Source organism: Haliotis rubra, unplaced genomic scaffold (assembly GCF_003918875.1).
Source record: "Haliotis rubra isolate DU_JTF1 unplaced genomic scaffold, ASM391887v1 Scf265, whole genome shotgun sequence".
Classification (NCBI taxonomy): Eukaryota; Metazoa; Mollusca; class Gastropoda; order Lepetellida; family Haliotidae; genus Haliotis; species Haliotis rubra.
The window spans coordinates 1,224,931-1,238,124 of record NW_025766725.1 but is presented as its reverse complement, the minus strand read 5'-3'; the positions used below and the strand labels follow the sequence as shown (position 1 = coordinate 1,238,124).

The window sequence follows — 13,194 nt, the reverse complement described above, 5'->3', positions numbered from 1 at the left end:
TTCAGTGGAGACTGAAACTATTATTGTAACTGTTTTAATGTATTTATTGAATAATCTCTAACCTAATAACCAACAGCTATCTGACATATTTCTTTTAAATTTCATGATCGCGTTGTGTAATATAATAATGAATTTGCACACTGTGTGTAAGCATTAGTTTCAGATGTATTGGTTTGTCTTGGTTGGTGTTTAACGCCACACTCAGCAATATTCCAGCTATATGGCAGTGGTCTGTAAATAATCGGGTCTGGACCAGACAATCTAGTGATCAACATCATGAGTGTCAACTAACTCATTTGGGAGTAGAAAAGTATAACGCCTCCCTCTTGAATTCCAAATTTGTTTGGTTGCCAAGCTTTTCAAAATTGGAAAGAGTTCTACAGAGTGATTTTACTGAAAATGACTGGAATTTTTTTTGACATTATTGCAAATATATGTTCGCAAAGCATAGACTTGAAATGGTTGCAATATAGAATTATCCACAATATTCTCCCAACAAGACAATTACTGATTGAACTCAGTACGGTTACAACTGGAATTTACAAATAAAATCGTTATATTGGGATTGAAAGGAAAGAACAATAATCCTATTAATGAAATCATTTCAGTAGTCAAACACCATATCTATAGATGCAGCATAAATTGTTTCAGACCAAAGTTAGAATATTTAAAAAATGAAATTGTCCTTCACTATGATATGTCAAGATATGTTTACCTATCAACAGGAACTGACCAAATATTTTTTTCAGTATTGGTCAACTTTACATTTATTACTGGAAAGTAATCCTGCCAATTGTACTTTTTCAGCCAGTTATACATATACCATTGTATCATTATGAAACTATACATGTTTGCTTGGAAAAAAAAATATGGAAAATAAAAAAAAATATTAAAAAATAAAGAAAGCAGTATGCCTGACCACCTGATCCCGTTTGTCGCCTCTTACCAGAAGCATAGGTTACAGAAGACCAATTCTTCACAAGTAGTCACAGATGTAATATGCAAGACAAAACTTTAACATTAAGGCATCAAGGCGCAGGTTGGTCGTAAGAGGCAACTAACGGGATCGGGTGAACAGGCTTGCTGACTTGGTGACACATCGTATCCCAGTTGCATAGATTGATGTTCATGCTGTTGATCACTGGCTTTTCTGGTCCAGACTCGAATACAGACTGCTGCCTCATATGACATATTTTATATTTGGGATTACACTTTCTCAGTAATAGTTGTTTGTTTATTTGGTATTTTTCAGTGAAATTTTTTTTCAAACAAACTATTGGTACTTTTATAAGTTACTTGTTGTCCCTGCCTGGCGCTCAGCATTAATGGGTACAACAAGGACTGGTCGTCTCGGAGTCAGTATAATGTGTCTGAGTGGGGTATTCATACTTCACTACGGCATGGTATCTCAGTTGGCTAGCACTATAAAACCAGCATCAGTTTGGGCTAGTACAAGCAGCCGCACATACACATACACACACACACTGCACGTCGTCATATAAGCGAAATATTCTCAAGCACAACATTAAACCCAATTCCACCACCAATGCCTCAGTAACAACTTCTAGGTTTTGACCACGTTGTGAAGATCCAGGAATTGGTCTTCAGCACCCCAGATATAAGAGTCAACTTACGGGATTGGGTAGTCAGACTCGGTAACATGGTTGATCCATTACGTTGTGTCACTCTGAGTAGGTCGATGCTGAGGGGGTCAGTTACTGATTGTCTGGTCTGAGTGCAGAGTTAAACATTATCAACTTTAAAAGTACTGTATATCTAGACTTACAAGGCCATGTAGCAATGCCTGACTTTACGACAGATCCATAAAGCAAAAGTTAAAATGTGAATTAAACCAGCAAAGTGTTTGTCATTAGATGTAGTGATTTACCTGGTGACATGTTGCAGAGTCTACAGGCACAGTGAGCACCTTGAGTCGCATGGAGGAAGAACCCGGTCCGGAAGGGCCTGTCATAAATCCATGGCAACCGGTTCAAGGTCAGAAGAGGTCAACTTTGGACAAGTCCCGGAAGGCCAAGCGGCAAAGTCAAGAGGCAAGACCAAGCAAGAAGGAATCGAAAGGAAGCTGTAAGCAGCAGTAACTCATATATATGATTCAAACTGATGACTCAATGTTTGCATAAAGAGATGAGATTAGTATTGGCTGAAGAGGACCAATGAAGGAGGAGGAGAAGAATTGTTTGAACCTTTGACAAACCATTAGCCTGAATGTGTTGAAGACATATTGACTTTTAAACGATGTGCACACTCGATCATTAGCCTGGACCAGCTGACTTTCAATTAATGTGCATCTCTAACCAATTGCCTGAAAGGGGTTGGGGTAGCCAAGTGGTTAAAGCGTTCGCTTGTCACACCCGGGTTCGATTTCCCACATGGACACAATGTGTGACACCATTTCTGGTGTCTCCAGCCGTGAGCATTGCTGGAATATTGCCAAAAGCAGCGTAAAACTAAACTGACTCACTAACCATTAGCCTTAAGACCAGCTAACTTTTAACCAGGAAGCGTAGTATAGTACATGGTGCTGGGTCTATGTGTTTGCTACTGGTGAAGTCTGTGTATGTTGGTGATGTTCTTCAGTCAGGGTATTTCTCCCTTGTTACCACTTCCTCCATTGTAATAGACAGAGTTCTGGTTCTGGAACTATGCATTCACAACAATAGGTTGCCTTGGTTACACTCAAACAAATGCTCACTGAGGCGCCAGACAAGCGTGCCTCCATTTTTGGTGCGTGAAGATCTGATAACATCTGATATTTATTTGATAATTTAAACTGTATATTAGCCTCTATGTATTTGTAATGTATCCTTGCTAGTAGGTAAATTGTATATCGTTTTAGATAGTTATTATATCAGGAATATCAAATTACATAAAAATAGTGGCATGTTTAAATTGAAATATGTATGCAATAATAGATTGTGAAAACAACCGTGTGAACCTTCTAGGTTGTAATCTTTTAGTTTTATAGGAACAGAATGGACAGCTGAGAGCATGGGATTTTTCCAAATAAAGATGGGAGGTGGGGCAACCTAGTGGTTAAAGCTTTCCCTTGTCACGCTGAATTTTCAGATTCAATTCCCTACATGGGTACAATTTGTGAAGCCCATTTCTGGTGTCCGCCGCTGTGATATTGCTGGAGTATTGCTAAAAGCAACGTCAAACCAAACTCACTAGGTAAAGGCTTCCATTACATTAACTGGACTAGAAAAAACAAAGGTAGATGAGAGGAATTCAGGTTGGCAACTTGAGTTTATTGAGAGATGTAACGTTACATAATTGTCACATGTAAACTGGGGTTTACAAGGAATTGTAACATACAGTTTTCCTGTCTCATTATGACAGATGTTTTATTCCATGATACCTTTCTCCATGGATGACTTTCTAATCAGGAAGTTGATGTTAATGCCTCTATCTTGTGACAGAATCCTATCAAAATCTTCCTATTGAGAAAAGTATCCTGTCTAAACCTTACTACTGGAGAAAATCATCCCCTTTAAACCTTTCCAGAAGGACTTCAGTCTAAATATGGAAGATTTATGTAGACATAAGAGCCATGGTTGTAATTCACAACACATATTTTGTATCTTTGTTTTGGGGAAGAAATATTTGAATACTATGGCCTTGACAGTTATTAGCATCAGGAGGTCTGCCTTGAATACACCTCAGTTATCTGCCCTTGTTGCTTGGCACCAGTACACACATTTGGGTTATGTCCCCTTGTTGCTTGGCACCATTACAGAAGGTTGTGACTTGCTCATTAGTTTAGAATATGTCAACTATATTCTCACTTGTTGTTGAAAGGGTAAAATGGTCTTTAAGGCCATCCAAGCCTGTTTGTTGTGAAGACAGTGTTGATTTACCAACCTGCTGTTAACAACCGCGCCTATTCATGTTGTTATTTTTCCAATTATCGGCCTGATTTTAAACAGCTGTCGTGCTGCAAGGAAACCAAAAGCGTGACCAGTTCTTGCTGAATTTAGGAAAATTATATGTGGACGATTTTCTCCTGTTTTTAGGAAAATGTTCAGGATTTTCTTGGATGAAATTGTCTTTGTTAGTCTGTGGATCTTGTCTTCGATCATTGTGCCATTGAAACATACCCAGTGGTAGCTCTTATGGTTGAGACTGTATTTATATACTCAAATTTATTTATTTTATCCAAACATCGTTATAAACATCCTCTAAATTTTCAGGGCTATAGTTTGGGTGAACCAGCACTAACTCCTTGATCTAATCCCAGGACTATCACGGATTTGTGATTGGAAGTGGATCCAGGGGTTAGTGTGGATCCAGGGTGGTGTGCATCCAGGGCTTGGTGTGGATTAGGGTGGTGGATCCAGGGGTTGGTGTGCATCCAGGGGTTGGTGTGGATCCAGATCCATCCAGGCTTGGGGGCTGGCTAATCCAGGGGTTGGTGTGGATCCAGGTTGGTGTGGCTACTAGGGTTGGTGTGGATCCAGGGGTTGGTGTGGATCCAAGGGTTTTGGATACCTGGAGATACTGAGGATGCATTATAACGTGATGAAGGTGAACATTAATAACTAATGTATTGTCTTATGGGCAAAGAAGTGTTATAATAATGGTAGATAAATCATGGGTGGCCCAGTCATCAAACACACTGCAATTTGCTCCGGAGATTTCTGTCTCTTGAGCATGCTATAGACATATGATCGGGGCTTCGAATCTCAGATTTGTCTTGAGTTTTCCCTTGGTATTTACACCAAACACTTCTGATCGGTTTGCCTTGGTTGCAGTCATACATAACAACCTTAGCGCTACGACTGTCGTAAGTCAATGTTTAGACATGAGAGATACGATGTCTGTGCTAAGGGGGCGGTGGGGTAGCCTAGTGGTTAAAGCGTTGGCTCATCACGCAGAAGACCTGAGTTCGAATCCCCACATGGGTACTATGTGTGAAGCCCATTTCTGGTGTCCCCCGCCGTGATGTTGCTGGAATATTGCTAAAAGCGGCGTAAAACCAAACTCAGTCAGTCAGTCTGTGCTAAGATCGCTTTGTACAACGGCAACCATGGACTATTATAGAAATGAAATACTGTTCAAATCAGCTTCAAACTCACCTCACTGTTAGATCTAGGCAAAGCCCAGAAAACTATTACTGCTTCCTGAATGGGTTGAGTACAATAAACTGACAGTAAGGCGCTATAATGTTAGATCTGTCTCAATGTGCAATATCATTCACAAGAGGTTTCTCTTTACTGGTAACATATCATACTTACTTTGATATTATGATGTCATCCTTTTCACATTATTCCTTCTTGTTAATGATGATGTGAAAGTGATTTCATTTTGACTGAATACTAGCGATCTCTTGTTTCAGTACTTCTTTAGCAGTTAAAATTCTGATAAAAATAAATTCTGTCTAAATTGTCCCTTTTCCAAACATGATGTAGTTTGCATAAGAAGGAGTAGAGTTTTTAAAGTTTGTAGAATTAGGAGAAAACATTAATCCTTAGGTTTCTTCCAAAGGGTTTTTGAATTTTTTGGTTCGTGTAAGAAATGTAAATACTTGACTAACATTTGATAATGTTGCGATAGCAAATATTTTCTATACCTGAACTGCCCAGTGTAATCATTGATGGTTTCTTCAGAAACAGTGTTGTTTTATTTGAAAATATTTATGAGATAAAATGTGTTTTGTACATATTTTTACACCTATTTTCACTTGTATGCAACTTCTGTACATATGTCTCACTGACAAATGCCACGCTCAAGATCACACTGAGAAGCTGAGCATGTATATATGTAAATGTGTTTATAAACATGGTGTGATTCTTAGCCTGCCTGGTATGAGACCAGGCTGACTTTACATTAAGTCGTGCTTGTTCAAATTCTCTGTCTATTGGTGTCTTTAGTTCACACATACTCGTCCAAAACGAGTGTCCATGAAAGAATGATATTTGTTCCAAATGATGTCTCCATGTTCCATTCTAGAGGTTCCGGTGCAAATTATCACAACCACATCCATTTTTTGAAAATTCACAGTGCACACAGTTGACAGTGCACTGAAATTGTGTGGTAATTTTACTTTTTAAATATGTTATGTAGATGTATTGTGATGTTTCAGTTGAAATGGGCATTTCTTAATTCAAAACATCCTAGAAATAATTCACAAAATTGGATGTACTGTTAGAGATGCAATAAAACCCAACTCACTTTAGGATAACATTATGCAACCTTTTGATACAAACGTCAACTGTCAACATGGATTTTTTGCTGAAGGAGAGCTCCAGTGCCTCTGTGCTATTGATCAGTCACACAGTAGTTGAGTGATGGAAACAGTGAACTTGTATGCTGCCAACTCTCAGATAGCCTTATGAAGCTTACAGTGGGGACCTTATTTGAATGTACAAGCAACATCTCAGTATGGGTATTAAAGAAATGTATATTTTTTCAGAAATATCAGTATGTTAAGGCGAAACCATGTAACTTCAGATATATATTGTAACTCTAACTAAATACATATTTTGTCTAGTTTTGTGAGATAGGTATGAACGTTTTATCAATGAAGGCTTTATCAAAGAGAGTATTTTGAACAGATGCAACAATTACTCAAATTGAGGCAAGTTGTATGACACTAACAACTGTCATTCAGGAATGATTGGAGGAACAAGTGGCCAGTCATATAAGTTGTACAACCTTCGATCGTTTGTTTAAATCCAGGTTTGCCTGCACCATATCCATATCAACATGAGGCATCACAATTGGCTTTCACAATTAACCACACACCTGGGTATGCTTGAAGTACATGTGATGTTTAAAGCACAGTGGCCAAATCACACGGGATAGTTGAGGCATGTCATTTTGTATCTGTCAAAATAAGAGACATGTGTTTTTGGTGAAACAGCATTTCTAAGAATTGTTAGTTGATACTGATTATTGTGGTTGGAAACCTCTGATCTATCAGGTAGAATTTTCAAAATTCATGATATTTTTGGAACACAGTTTGAATGTATTATGCCACTCAACATATATTAAGGAATTTCTGTACATAAAGAAATGACAGATCCCTATATAGTTGAGTAGTATTTGTGACAAGATTGATTCTTATCGAGACAAATCGTTTCATTTCTCTGGTCAGGCAAGCGGTGGGGTAGCCTAGTAGTTAAAGCGTTTGCCGGGATCGATTCCTCACATGGGTTCAATGTTTGAAGTCTGGTGTCAACCCGCCATGATATTGGCACGAAGCTAAACTCACTCTCTGGTCAGGTACGGAGAACAATTTGCATGCAACCAGAATTTGTTGTTTCATATTTTCATGACACCAAATGTAAAATATTACATTTAATAGATCTTTGTTATGAATTACTTTTTACATGGTATTCATTTTGGATTTGAAAAAAAAACCAACCATCCTGAGATATGGATAAGTCATTATTGACACCTAACGCTTGACCTGTTACCATGGATACATGGATGACAGCATCTATGTGATTGTCTCCCTTTCCTTGCCAAATCCAGCATGATTAGACTGTATAAACTAAAAGGGTCCCAATGTTTGTTCAATAAACTTGTCTCAGTATTTGTCTTAAATATGCATTATGAACAAAGCAATGAATTTAAGATTGTTAATGTTATTTGTTACCAATGTCTGTTACTGTTTTGTTGACATTGTAATCAACCAAGAAGCAATGTGAAATATACAGGTATGATTCAATAATGAATTATTAAAACACCTGGAACTGTGGAATTCAAGTTCAGTTGCCAAGGTGTCCGGTTTTGCCAGATTAGAAATGATCAAATTGAATGGATGATTTCATTTTGATGTTGTGGGATTATAATATTTAGACAAAAAGTTTATTGACTCTTGCCTTTAGATATACTTTATAAGAAATTGAGGTAATATGTTATTCTTAAAATCTTAAGTTTTATGTAAATCTGTTAATGCTTCTTTTTAGTGTACTGTCAATACTCATACTCCAACGAAATACCTTGCAATGTGAAGCACTGAAAATGTTCTGTCTTGTTGGATCCATGCAGAATGACCTGTCACAGTCAAAAATCTGTGTTTGATCTGCCATTCTCTTGTCTGCTAAATATGCTTGACGTTTTAGTTCAGTCCAGCAATAAAATATATCTATATCACATCATATGTTACACTGTGCAGGAGGCCTGACCTTGACCTTCATCCATTTCCAGCTTTGGGGACTACATTGAAGGTGGCCCAGTGGTTAAAGGTGCAACTCTTGTAATGGTTTGAATCTTGTTCCGTAGTACTGACTCTTTTGGTTAAAATCCTCTCTCATGGGTGTCACCAGATAATTAACTTACTTATGACTTACTTTCCACTTTTTCTTTCATCTTGGATTTAAAAATATGTCACTATAGTCTGTTTGCAGTGAAAATGTACCGATGAATTTCACTTTAAGCAAAAAAGTTAATCACATAAAGTGAAATGAAGATTGCTAATCCTGATAATTTTACCTTGTCAATTGAACATTTAAATCTCAGAATTTTATTCAACTTAGGATAAAAGTTCTTTAACAAACGATCATAGATTCAAATCGCTATTATTGGTTTGTATTACAAGGGGGTAAGCGGAGTAGTTGGAACAGTGAAACAAATGCATGTGCGGTATGTGATGAATGTGAACTTAAACCAACCCTTCTTGTTCTCGGTGTTTCATTTAATGTGCATACCCCCTTTGTAATACAAACCAATAATAGCGATTTGAAACTATGATCGTTTGTTAAACAACTTTTATCCTAGTTGAATAAAATTCTGAGATTTAAATGTTCAATTGGCAAGGTAAAGTTATGAGGATTCACAATATTAATTCCACTTTATTCTAGGTATTTTTTTGTTTAAAGTGGAATTTTCAGTGCAAACAGACTATAGCGTGTTATGAAAACAGAAGTGGTAGCAAACATTTGGTATTTTGTTCCAATGTCGTGGACTGTCCCCAGCATTTAGGGGCGGTGTGGGAGCCTAGTTGCTAAAGCGTTTGCTCTTCACGCCGACGGCCTGGGTTCCCTACGTGGGTACAATGTGTGAAGCCCATTTCTGGTGTCCCCAGCCGTGATATTACTGGAATATTGCTAAAAGCGCCATAAAACTAAACTCACTCACCAGCATTTGTTCCTTGTCATCAGTCATCACGATATGACTGAAGTATTGCTGATGTGACGTTAAATATTCACAAATTCACCTCTTGTTATGAGACATACATTGGGTGATCTCCCTTGATCGGATCCCAGTCAAAGCCACCCATTAACCTTCAAACATCGTCAGACAAATGTGCAGACATTGATGAATTATGAAGACGACATCAAACTCGTGTTATCAATGTGATGTTCTTGTTCAGCAAATATTCTTGCTGTTGTTATTACTGACATAGAAAAGGGAGTTTTTTATGCATATTAAAGTTTCTTGATGAAGTCATGATTCTTCAATGAATATTTAATTGAACTACAAGCTTGTAAGCTCCCCATGTGATATGCAGGGGGTACTGGGATTTAGAAATAAAAGTTTTTAAAAAATATTACCGGTATGTTCATGACACACTCATATCCTGGATTTTTTTTGTTAAAATTACAATGTTTAGCAGGTCCTTTCACATAATATTTTGTTGAAACTGTGAATGATTAACATTGGTTTCCGACAAAAATGCACACCCCTTTATCACAAATGAGTTTGATGAAAGTGTAACCTTTAGATAAGCTGACACCTTTTTTTATCTTCAAAATTTGGCTTATCTGTGGTGAAATACGCCACTCACAAATTAATCTTGCCCAGAATCAACTTCCTGGACCCCTGATATGCTACTTAACTTGAAACTGTTAATATTGCTTATATATTGGCTAATACTAACCTTAAAACTATCCATACTTCTCAGTGTACAAAATATTGATATTGATTAGTTTCACAGAGTATATCACCTGTGGTTGGCACTGTATATATGTACATGTTTGTGTGTTAGTGTTGGGCTACTAGCTTCACTTTCCTAGAGGTATCAGTTGATGTGCATAATAATTTCTAGTTGCTTCAGGTAAAGTTTTCATTTTTGAAACCGTGCTTGTGATTGGCATTGAGATATTTTATTCTAATTACTTTTACAAGAATGATAAGTTTTGTCATTAAAATTTCACCTAAGTAGAAACGGCTTAACATGTAAAGGAATTGTAGATTCCAAGAATTAGGTTTTGACATCCTATTTGTTGATTGATGTAAAACCTCGCATATCGTTTTTGTTTTACATCATGAAGCTGTATGTATAAACATAAAAAAGTATTAAGAGTTACTTCTTTGCATGCAAAAAAATATAACTTGAGTCTTGATAAAAAGTTGACAAAAGATTCCTACAAAGGAGAAAGAAACTGTGACTTTCATATTTTCTTTTATATCAAGTTAATAAACTATATTGTCTTTCCAGATAATAGGAATTGAATATGGAGACAGATAAAATACTTTTTCTTAAGGGGTGATGGGTAGGTTAGCGGTTAAAGCATTTGGTTAGCAGACCCAGGTTCTATTCCCCACATGGGTACAGTGTGTGAAGCCCATTTCTGGTGGTCTGATATTGGTGGAATATTGCTGATAGTGCTATGAAACCTAGCTCACTCACTTTCTCTTAAAAGTTACCAAAGTAGATTCTATAGCGAAGTTTGTCCTAGTTTTGTGTCTGGAGCTGAGGTTGGTTTAAGTTTAAGTGCAGGTGTCCTGATTTCATCTTGTTTTTTGTGTACTGTGTAACTGGGGGGATACATATCTTCAACAGTGTAGGGGGTGAGGGTAGGGAAGGGGTGGGAATGTGAGTGAACACTTAACGCAAAGAGAAGTCATATTCATTAGATATTTATGGGAACCTTTGTATGATTTAGGTTGTTGTATTGGCTGGGTTGTTAGAGGGGCTGTGGGGAAGCCAAATGGTTAAAGCGTTCGCTCGTCATGCCAAAGACCAGGTTCAATTCCCCACATGGGTACAATGTGTGAAGCTCATTTCTGATGTCCCCTGCCGTGATATTGCTGGAATATTGCTAAAAGCGGTGTTAAACTAAACTCAGTCACTAATTGTTAAAGTTAGACCAGGAATAATTGGATTTGAAATATGAAAATGCAAGCATGGCCACTATCTTTGAACCATTACCTTGATCGGGGGGGGGGGGGGTTTAAGGTGGGCTTACATTGGTGAACCTTCAGCTGTGCAAGACATGGACAGTCCTTTAGCTAGACCAGGATGAACTGGCAAATAGCTGGACCTGGTACATTAGGTCATGGATTTTTCGGCCATGTTGATTGGACCATTAGGCAGGTATGATTCATGATCAATTTACCATTAGCTGGGAAAGATGTGATGGGTAATTCCCTAGGCTTGGATCAATGGACCCACCGTTGGACCTTGATTGATTGCTAATTTGTTAAAGATGAAACATACAACTTTATGGATGACAACTTCTTGTTTATTGGATAGAGTGCCATTTCGATGTAGTTTTATTGCATCGTTATCAAAATGAAAATCTGCATGGAAACGTAGCTCTATGCAATAAACAAGAAGTTGTCATCCATAAAGTTAAATATTTCATTTTTTAGTCACCAACTTCTAGAATGCCGATCAAACAACTAAATATGACTCGATAGGCCATTAGGTGAACAGTGGTGGATGGACCATCACCTGACTTGGGTCCGTATAAGTTGTTACAAGGGCCTGGCGGCTGGAAGTACCAGTAACTAAATCATGATTAAATGAGCAGAAATGGTTTCTTTAGGTTACCTGGACTGGTATGATAGGCCAATAACGCCTGTAACGACCAAGAGCAAAACCTTTACGAATGTTTGATGATGGGGAATTATTACCGTGTATGGCTTCATGACTGTTATACCACATGGACGTGTGTCAAAATACTTTTACCATTGGCTGGATGTTTGAAACAGCCCCCAGAGCGATCTACCAGGGACACTAATCAGAGAATTATATCATTATATCATTTTATTCATCTTCAAATTGACAGAGAAGGGAAGTAGTTTATTGAATTGTTACTTTTTGATAGATCAGTGTTTGTTAGTCTGTATACGTTGCCTCCTTGATGCTTGTTAGGAGTTGATGATAGACGATGTGTAGTCAGCAATAGTTCCCAGGTCTCACGATACATTTGCCAAATATTTCACTGTACATTTCAGCCCCAATACACGTCACCTTTGATACTTTGGTCATATTGAAATACAAATTTGTGTAATTTATTTTGAAAGAAATATATTAAAATATATATGAAACATTGTGTTGTGTCTTCATTTGGGACGTGGTGTAGTAGCTAAAGCGTTCTTCACGCAGAAGACCCGGGTTTGATTCCCCACGTAAGTACAGTGTGTAAAGCCCACTTCTTCTTTGACCTTTGCTTTTTTCTCACACATTAAGTTGACACGTGATATATAATTGCAAAAATGTTCCAAGTCGTGTTCAACCATACTCCCCCATCTCCTGGTGATGAGTTTCTGTTCTTGAGACCAAGTTTCTACAGGCCGGTGGAGCTGCATGTCTAAAGGCATGGGACTTTCGCTTAGATATTCGGATGAATTCGCTGGAAGAGACTCGAGTGAGTGCAGAATAAACGACAACTTCATGCCACTCAGGCTGTTCAAGGAGCCAATTTAATGGATATTTCCTTGATCGTTGCCCACAATATCAATCACTGGATTGTGTGGCCCAAACTCGATTGCTTACAAGGCCGCCACCAGATCGTTTGGATATTGCTGAGTACGATGTTAAACACCAATACATTTACATACATTTTAGTTATGTGTCCTGCATAGTCCTATAAGGCTGGAATCATAGTGGGAAGCACTTAAGCGTGCTGATTGGCGCCAACAAATACCAAATAAGGAATTATCGTTAGAGATATACCATGTACGACCATTTCTGGTCCCCCATGTGATTTTGATGGAATATTGCTAAAAGCGGCTTACTACATATGTTAGACGTCTCTCATCCCCACCTACTACATATTTAGACGTCTCTCATCCCCACCTACTACATATTTAGACGTCTCTCATCCCCACCCACTACATATTTAGACGATGACACCCACTCATCAAGACGTCTCTCACCCCCACCTACTACATATCTAGACGTCTCTCATCCCCACCCACTACATATTTAGACGTCTCTCATCCCCACCTACTACATATCTAGACGTCTCTCATCCCCACCCACTACATATCTAG

The 13,194-nt window shown here is 38.0% G+C and overlaps 1 protein-coding gene across 5 annotated transcripts in view; it reads left to right on the top strand.

Annotated features, from left to right (window-relative positions):
• Positions 1–4,883, top strand: part of LOC124280353 (trichohyalin-like) — an 82,118-nt gene extending 77,235 nt beyond the window's left edge. For 4 of the 5 annotated variants that reach the window (XM_046716260.1, XM_046716259.1, XM_046716261.1 and 1 more), the window contains one exon: positions 1,906–4,381. In XM_046716260.1, the coding sequence (XP_046572216.1) occupies positions 1,906–2,099 (194 nt within the window). In that variant the 3' untranslated portion in view covers positions 2,100–4,381. Of the gene's footprint in view, positions 1–1,905; positions 4,382–4,444 lie in introns of those variants that run through there. The other variant, XR_006899661.1, reaches the window with a different exon arrangement.
• Positions 4,884–13,194: the final 8,311 nt, after the last annotated feature.